The 9076-nt window shown below is 42.8% G+C and overlaps 1 protein-coding gene across 1 annotated transcript in view; it reads left to right on the top strand.

The window, feature by feature from the left end:
• The first annotated feature begins 3529 nt into the window (after positions 1-3529).
• GFRA1 (GDNF family receptor alpha 1) overlaps positions 3530-9076 on the top strand; it is a 145228-nt gene continuing 139681 nt past the window's right edge. The window contains exons 1-3 of the mRNA XM_027648103.1: positions 3530-4009; positions 5084-5386; positions 6602-6685. Of these exons, the coding sequence (XP_027503904.1) occupies positions 3970-4009; positions 5084-5386; positions 6602-6685 (427 nt within the window). The 5' untranslated portion in view covers positions 3530-3969. The remainder of the gene's footprint in view (positions 4010-5083; positions 5387-6601; positions 6686-9076) is intronic.

Here is a 9076-nt window from a genome sequence, read left to right as displayed (position 1 = left end):
CCAGTGCAGAGCTCCAACACTGCAGCTTTTGCAAGTGGAACTGGCTGCAAACCAACATCCACTGTGTTTGAGTCAGGTCTCTTTGCATGTGACGCCCTTTTAAGAGTTTGCTGTCAACCTCTAATTGACATGCAAAGGATGAGGCAGAAGGACATCCAGTAAAACTGAATGCAGCAAAATTTGTGTTCTGACTTCACACACCTTGTCTGCCCGGCCTCCAGGGTCAGGTGGTTCTGATTACAGGTTGCTGTTTCTTGATGCATTCAGAGCATTTGGGACCTGGCTGCAAGGTGACAGGGAGTTTAAAGGTGACTACTGTTAGGGGTTACACTTACCTCAACCTACTTGGAGAGAAAACTGTTTGAAGCACTGTCTCTTACTGAAGTTTTAGTATCAAATAACCCCACAATCCTCATTACTTTGTCTTTTCTTCATGAAAAATTTTCAAGGAAAGGATACTAGCTATTGTAAAACAGCTTCCAATTAGAAAGAACCCAGTAACTAAAAGTACTTAAATACTGAAGTACCATCAGTAAATGCTGGCAGCAAAGAGCTTGGAGTAATTAGTTCTGCCTTCCAAATTATTTATACTGCGATGGCCTTTAAGCTGTAATTCAGTGGTGATTGTGTTGTCACCTTGCTTCTAATGAAAGCTTCCTTACTAGCTGCACCTTTATATATGTTACGTTATATTAATTGTTCTGAAACTTTGTTTAGTAAAACTCAGTCAACAGAGTATTAAAAAAGCTTAAAAATCTTTAAAATGTTTGTTGTAGGTACTTCTGTATGGCTTATTCTTTTATTCTTCATTTGACTGAAGAAGCTTGTGAGTGGAGTGATCGACAGATACAAATTGTAAGATGGACTTTGGTTTGACTGAAATAAACAGTGAGGCATCCATTGACTAAATTTTAACCTAGAGCGGGTAAAAGGCAATTGGAAAACACTGTGCAAAGAGCAGAAGCATTATGACTTCAGCCACAGAGTGGCTTGTGGTGTTTTGTCTGGTATATTTTTAAATTCTCAAAAATACTAATAATGATTTGTAGCTACAATTTGGGGCACGCTACTATACATAAACAATACTAATAAAACATGGCACTTCAGTTCAGGAAAGCTGCATACCTTGTGGGTTAATGGGACACCAGTTCAACACACAAGTAACTTCAGCTACCCAAACCACGATGATCCTCTAGAGAGAGAGTCAAGTACTAGTGCTGTCTCAGGGCTAATTTCCAGGACATGGAAATTAGTTTGGTCATAAATGGAAAGGATAAGGACTACCTAAAAAATAATTGAAAAAAGGTAATTTCTGCTGTGGAACAAACGTCCTTGTGATTTTGAAGAAGCTTTTTTGCACCTGTGGTCCTGTTAAAGACTGTGCAGCAGGTCTGAGCATTCTGAGCAACTGCATGTAGCGTGAACTTTCTTCTCAGATTTTGTTTTTCAAACATGGTTTTGCATTTTAAACTTTGTTTTGATTAAAACATTTTAACCCTTTTTCATTTTTGGTGGTAGTTATCCAGAGGTGAGTCAAAATACTGGCAAGAGGAGTGTTCAGGGGCAATATTCAGAATTTTGGAAGCATGTTTTCCAGGTGTCTTGTTATTTCTGAACTGTCAGTGATATTTTATTTGACTTTTAAAACTTAAAACATGATTTCGGTTTTACTGTAATAATAATCACCCCACAAAATCTGTCTTTTACAACAGCATAAGTAGCTATTAATGCAGAGATTTGCAATGTGTTCCTTTTATAGGCCAAATAACTTCTGTGTATGTAGGTGTGTATATAGGTATTCAGGACATTAAAGCATGAATGATTTAGTAAAAAGTGGATTTCAGTCTTATTTTCAGTTGCTATACCCTGCTGTGAATGGTGTAGCTATTTCTGATTTAGACTTCTAAATAACAGGAGAATTATGCTACCTCTATATTAGATATACAGATAACTTCTATACAAAGTTTATTATGTGCCATAATGGTGTCAAAATTACCAGCAAAGAAGTAATCATCTCTCTGTATCACCCAGTTCAATTTGTATTGAAGTGTTTGGGAGGCCAACTTGTTTCATTAAATACCAGCTACTTGAAAGGCTGAAGCTGTCTTGAATTGTCAATGCTATCACCACCTTAGCACCTTCTAATTATCCTGAAATATTCTAGAAATCTGGTCTTTGTGTTTGTTTCTCCAATTCTGTCCTTGCAGGAGCAGCAGATAATAGATTTTCTGACTATATAACAGTATGGGCCTCTTTGTATATAACAACCAAGACACAAAAGTTGTGACTTAATCAGTTGCAACTTGACATCACTATTACAACTTCACCGAAAGAACCAGTACTCTGCAGGTTTTTTTTGGTTATTTTGGGTTAAAAAAAGCCCCTTCTGTGACTGTTGCACTCTCTGTATATCCTGGCATATGCTAAGCTTTTAAATAAGTGTTTCTGAAGTACCTCACAACAGTTCAGCTCCATCTGCCATCCAGTTTTTGCTGTAAAAGTGGCCAGCCTGATCATCTCCCATCTCACGAGGCAAGGCAGACTCCTTTAGGCAAAATTTATTGCAAGGAAAGGCAAATTCCTTAAGTCAAATGAGCCAAACAGCTTGTTGACAAAACTACCAAGGAATGTATACACTGACTTAAAAAAAAAAATAAAATTAATAAGACCAACCCAAACAACTGAACACATTTGGTTGCAGCTAGAACATAAAAACACCTGAATCAAATTTTCCACATATGAAAACAAGGAAATCTGGAAACTGATGCTATTTCAGGCTAATTGCATTTTGTTGGGTTTCGGGAGAGCGGTGCATAGTAGCAACCGGGGGAAAAACCACTAAATAGTTCTCTGTTTGAACCATCTGTCACGAATATGGGACATATGTTCTCTTTGTTTATTCAGGAGCCAAGTGGAAGCCGATACACTCCTCTCGGCCCCGGCCGAGGGCTGGACCGCACGGCGCACCGCAGGGATGCGGGTCCCGGCTCGGCGGGCGCAGGGCTCGCCCGCCCCATTCAGGGATGCAGGGGAGGGACGGGCGGTGCCTCCGCCGCCCCCGGGTCGCTGCGGGACGCCTCGGGCTTCCCCCGTGGGCGGCGGGGCCGCCAGAAAGAGGCTGTGGCCGCCGATCCCCTGCGGAGGGCGGGCGGGGACCGGGTCATCCCTGGGGCCGCCGCCTCTCCCCCGTCTCGCTCAGCGGCCGCTCGGAAACGCTCCGGAGCCGCCGGGGCTCCGCTCTGGGCGGCGGAACCGGAGGGGCCGCGCCTCCCGCCCGTACCCATTTCCCTGCCAAACTTTGGCTGCCGCCGCTGCCGGCGGTGACACCCGCGCCCACCCCCGCCCCGCCCCGGCGGAGAGCGCTCCGCGCAGCCTGCGCGCCCCCGCGCACCGCCCCGGCCCCGCCAGTCAATAAAGTTGCGGTCTGGGGGCTGAAGGGGTGAATTGCCCTGGGGGACTCGGGGAGCCGCGGGTGCGGAGGTGCCGGCGGGGCCGGGCGGGCGCTGCGGGTCTCGGGTGTGCCCCCCTCCCTCCTCCCGCCCCCGTATGCTCTCGGTCCCTCCCTGGGAACAGGCGCTGCCCACCCAAGGAGGCGACCGGCGCTCCTGCCCCGCTGCCGCTCGCTCGCACACACAGACACACACACACACACATATACCCGTGCGTGCGCCTCTGGCTCCGCACTGGAGTCAGTGCTGGTGCGTGCAGGTTGCTCAGACCTGAAATCTAAGGGAAAAGCTCAGCGTTTGCGTCGCTGCTCCTGCCGCCGGTGGTGGTAGCGGTGAAGAGAAGAGGGGCTTCTGTGATTTTGTTTCTTTTTTTTTTTTTTTTTTTTAATCCCACCTCCATTGAATTCAATGGATCTGAACTTGGAGTCTTTGGACCTCGGTGGTTTTGGAATACCTACATGCTGATCCTTTTTATTTTGACACATCAAGTCGTTTGGGGAAACCATCCGAAGACAGCAAGATGTTTCTCGTTCTCTTGTACTTCGCTTTGCCCTTAGTGGGTAAGTTGCTGGTGCCTGATTTCGGTCTGTACATCGCTTCATAAAGCGAAGCGTAGAGTTTATGGGATCGGGAGCCTGACGGTTGTCAGTCTATTGTTTAGGCAGAATAGTGAAGTTTCGAGTAGTTTTTATGGCTCTGTCTCACATCAGTTAGCCTGGTCTACATTTAAAGCTCTATGAGGCTACGGACTTCGATACTTGCCTATCTACCCTCTTGTTAAACTGGGTTCTCGCAAGTTGCAGGAAAACTTTTCATATAAATAAAATAAGGCTGCCTGGGGAGGGTGGGGTGGGGGGGTAACAAGAGCCAGCTGAAGGATTATATCTTCACCTGCACCTGGCAGCGTGCCCGACTGCTAGTGGTTTACAGCCCAAACTGGTTTCCTTTCCGCAGGAGATGTTTGCGTTTCTATCCGCATGTGTCTGAGGGAGCATGACAGGGGCACGACGGAGAGGAGAGAGTTAATGTAATTTGCTTTGTTCTCTTGCAAAAGCATCATGCGTGGAGAGAAATGGGGGAGAGAGAGCAGGAGAAGAGTAATAAATTCTACCTTTATACATATAGAATAAGGAAAAATGTGTACAGCCTTTAAAAAGTGACGCCAAGACAGGCTAATATCAATCAGTGAGGATACTTATCTCTCTGAGCGGGCTGTTCCTGGATGTAATTGAAATTACAGCAAAGCTCTTGTGGAAAGGGAGGCTGAATATTTAACCCCTCAGTCAACCCTCGGATGGAAAGCTGATTTGTTTTACCAAAGTGGATCTATGGAATAACGAATGCTTGTTTTGTCAGGCACATTAACCCCTATGGGTTTTCTTTCCTTTTTGTGTTTCCTCATAAATCAACCATCAGGGTTAAAACTTACCTTTTATTTGGACTTCCCCAAAAAGTGGATCTAAACCCTGTGTGCTTTTTTCTAAGGCGTAGCGCGAAGCCAGGTTTGCAAGGTGCTGCCCGTGGGGTTGGCTGCATGTGCTGCGTGAGGTGCTTCCCAGATGGTTCTTTGGAGCCCCGGTTAAATCCGCCTTCTCCCTCAAGGAGTGTTTGTTGGTTTGTGTCTCCTCTCTTAGATGTACTTTTGTGTGCAGAAGTGAGCGGGCTGCCTGGAGGGGACCGCCTCGACTGCGTGAAAGCCAGCGATCAGTGTCTGAAGGAGCAGAGCTGTAGTACTAAATACAGGACACTGAGGCAGTGTGTAGCCGGTAAAGAGAGCAACTTCAGCCGGGCCACGGGCCTGGAGGCGAAGGACGAATGCAGAAGCGCCATGGAAGCTCTCAAGCAGAAATCCCTGTACAACTGTCGCTGTAAGAGGGGCATGAAGAAGGAGAAAAACTGCCTGCGCATTTACTGGAGCATGTACCAGAGCTTGCAGGGTACGTTGCAAAGCACAGAGCCGCCCCACTCCCCCGGTGCAGGGTGTGGGTTTGCAGCCGCTCACATCCGCACTTTAGCGGCTGCCACTGAGCCCACCCGGGCTCTGACCCCGGAGCTCACATTGTGCTCTTCAGCTGCGAACTGAGGACCTTTCATCCGTCTCAAGGCCAGCTGCTGCTCCGTCTCCTGTTGTTGGGAAATCCACAATGAGAGTTTCCTCCAGGGGACCCAGCTGACCTTTCTAAACCAGAGTCGAAAGATAAGGGCAGTAGCATGTGCAAGAGCCACAAAAACAATCATTTGGAGGCGTTTTCCTAATAGTGTTAGAACTCGTTAATTAGGACTCACCTAACAAGATCGCAGGACACTGGGACTAGCTTCTTAGCTTTTTGCTGGAAGTTAAATGTAATATGAAGAGGAGCATGGTTTTAAGGAAAAGTTTATTTTTTCCTTTCCTGTATTTCCCTGGGCATGCTGAGGCAGAAACAACCCCCCAAGTTTATGGTTCCTGGAGGACTTAGATGTGCCGGTTAGAAGAGATGTGACACTAGTTGACTTGTAGCTTCTGTTATTCATATCACTTGCAGATTTCCCACAGTGTACTGAGAACAGTCAGGTCCTCCTTTGAGAGACAGCATTCTTAGCATTTGTAGCTCTATTTGGCTGTGGCCCTGGAGGTGAAGGTGCAGTCTTTAATTTCAGTGTGGTCTCCATTAAACTTTTTTTTTTAAGTTGCTTCTGCAAAACAAGAAATAATGCATTCCTGTTCATTTATCTGTATGTTTTAATAAGTCAGTATATGTTTTTCGGCTACCTAAAATAATGAACATTTTCTGTATCATAAAAAGTTTATCTTCCACTAGCATCTTGTTAGGAGTGTTTTGTTCCAAAGATGCTAGTTTTTGGCTGTTAGCTGGGCTTCTCTATAAAAGAGGTCTGCTATTACGGTGAATGAAGAGGGGTCACCCTTGCTTCTCTCCTGCTGGCATGAGATGGGACAGTCCCTGTGATGTCACAGGCTGTCTCTGAAACTTATGACCTTATCCAAGGAGGAAGGAGAGAAAAGATCTAGTGACAGTTTCTTTCAGGTGTTTTTATAGATAAGTAGCCACTTAAACAGGTTAAAGGGGAGTACATTTTTCTGTTAACAGAGTAAAAGTAAACAAATCTTACCCTGACTTCTTGTATAAGAAAAAAATCCTTTTTGTCCTTAGGAAATGACTTACTTGAAGATTCCCCTTATGAACCAGTTAACAGCAGACTATCAGACATATTCAGGCTAGCACCAATTGTATCAGGTAAGCAGATTTAACATTCTTTAACTGATACTCGATTTTGTAATTGAATTATGGAACTTTAAAGCACTACTGTCATAAGTAAAAAGAAATGATAATGGCTTCCTGGATTTAAGAAGTTCATGATATAGTTGCACAAAAGAAAAGACTAATAGGTTTTGAAATAATAGATCTGAAAGAATGCTTGGCAGGATGGCAATTTGTATTCTTTTTGAGTCATTCTTGACAATAAATGCTAAATTTTCCTGTAGGTGGCAATCTGATTCCCTGTGTTCCCAATTTACAAATCAGTTCTTTTTTGGGAATTTGGTCAGTGCAAGTTGACATTGCTATTGACATTATGGAACATCAGAAGATAGATCTTTCTAATGTTTGCATAAGGGAATGCTTTATAGTTTAATACAGTTTTGTTTAAAACAAAATTCAGAGTTAAGGTAAGGTTTGTCTTCTTTTCTGGAACTGCTGCCTGTTTAAAGAGCCTATTCACAACTTCCTCCTTTTTCTGGTTTTGTGGTTTTTCTTTGTTTTTTTTTTTTTCCCCCCTTGGCGTGTGACTGTCTTTAAGAAACTTTTTATCGTATTTCGAATAGGTTGCTTGGTGATTTAAGTGTGATGTTTGTTCTTTATCAGCCTAAATTATACTCATTCTGGATCATATTTATTGAAAACACCATTTTTTGAGGGCACTCACTGGGGTTACAGGTTGGAGTTACATTTCTTTTTAGGAGTTTCAGGAAGTCTTGTGAGGATGCATTCCCTACTTGGGGCATTTATTTGTTTAGCTACATAAATTGAATGTGTGTAAATTGGACAGTGCTGAAGCTGTAGTTAACTGACATGCTATGGATAAGCAGTAGGAGATTGCTCTTCAAAAGAAAAAAGAAAAAGACCAGAGAGAGTGGCTTGACCAATTTCTAGATGTACTTACACTTTTTAGAACTTCAAGTCCCATTAAAAGCCACGGGGGCTTAGGTTGTTAAGTATTTAATGGTACAGGTTTTCAAAGGCATATAGATACATAAAATGTAGGTAACTGCCCATTGGGATTTTCAGAAAGGACTAAGTGATTTAAAAAGGCGTTAGATGCCCAGGCAGTTTTGAAAATTCTAAGTGCTTAATGCATCTTTAGGTATCTTAATGCCTTTGAAAATCGTCCCTTTAGTCACTTTTCAAAATGTGACTTCAGATCCTTATCCCATACATCTTTTTAAAGCATTATCATGATTTTTGGGGCAATTCTGTTGGAGAAATAGTAGAGAGCAATGATTAATGCCAGAATAATCTTTATTTCTCTTATTTTTTATTGCTTAAAACTCCAACTTAATACAAAACAAAGACAAAATCAATGCAGAGGAGTTCCAGGCAGTTTTCTTAAAATTTATGATCAGGCTGCCTAGGGCCAAATTGTAATCTACCTCAGCAGTTTTATGATCTCCATAGAAATACCCTATATACATTCTGCCTTTGTTATTTTTTAGATTCCCCATTTACTTGCAAAGTAATTATCTTAAAAATGTAATAATTTTTTTCAATACCTGTTCAATGCAACAGTGAAATAAGACATAGTTGCCAACCATTGATTTCCACCCTATCACAGTCTTTTCAGATGGTAGTGGACTGGTTAGGACTCATTCTGTGTTATTAGTGCCCCCCAAATTGCTGTGCATTGGTCAGAAGTTTCAGGTTTACAAGGATAGGAGGCCTGGATTCACAGGGAACCAAAAAAAAAGTTGTAATCCAGTGGAAAAACACCAGTATTTGAAAGTATTGTCAACTGAAAGAAAAAGATTAGCAAAAGCATTTTTCTTATCGTCATGGTTACTGTTGCATATTACATTCTCTAAAGCTGCCTAGTCTTAGAGATTTTTTGCAGCACTCTGCAAATACCCCAAGCAGCAGAACTTGGTAAGCTTTCTAGATCTTGATTAGAACAAACAAACAAAAAAAATCCCTGTACAAGTACTGTTGGCAGGGGTTTCATAACTGTTGTTTTGCTAATATGGTCACTGTGTTTATAGATGTTGCTGCAGTATTCCCTCTCATTAAAGTTATTGGGGTATAATTGAAAGCAGTGATTAACCCTTTCATATCACAAAGGCCATTTGTGATACTGTATCGCTTGGCGTGTAACAAGTGTATAATGCTTTTGCCATCTTTTATGTATGTTTTTGAGGTAGTCTGGAAAATCACAGTAGTTTTCTTCTGTGGTACATAAAAGGGGAAAATCACCGGCTAAGATGACTGTTTTGTGTGACATAAGCCTTTTGTAGCATACATAAATCGGAGAAATGAAGGACAGTTTAGTTACAGTTGATGTATTTTTATACTGAAAGATGTTCAAAAATGCATCTTCTATGGAAACAGGGTGCCACATTTTCTTTAGTTCTAGCATCA

This window comes from Corapipo altera, unplaced genomic scaffold (assembly GCF_003945725.1).
Source record: "Corapipo altera isolate COAL_440 unplaced genomic scaffold, ASM394572v1 56, whole genome shotgun sequence".
Classification (NCBI taxonomy): Eukaryota; Metazoa; Chordata; class Aves; order Passeriformes; family Pipridae; genus Corapipo; species Corapipo altera.
This window is presented reverse-complemented; position numbering and strand designations above follow the sequence as displayed.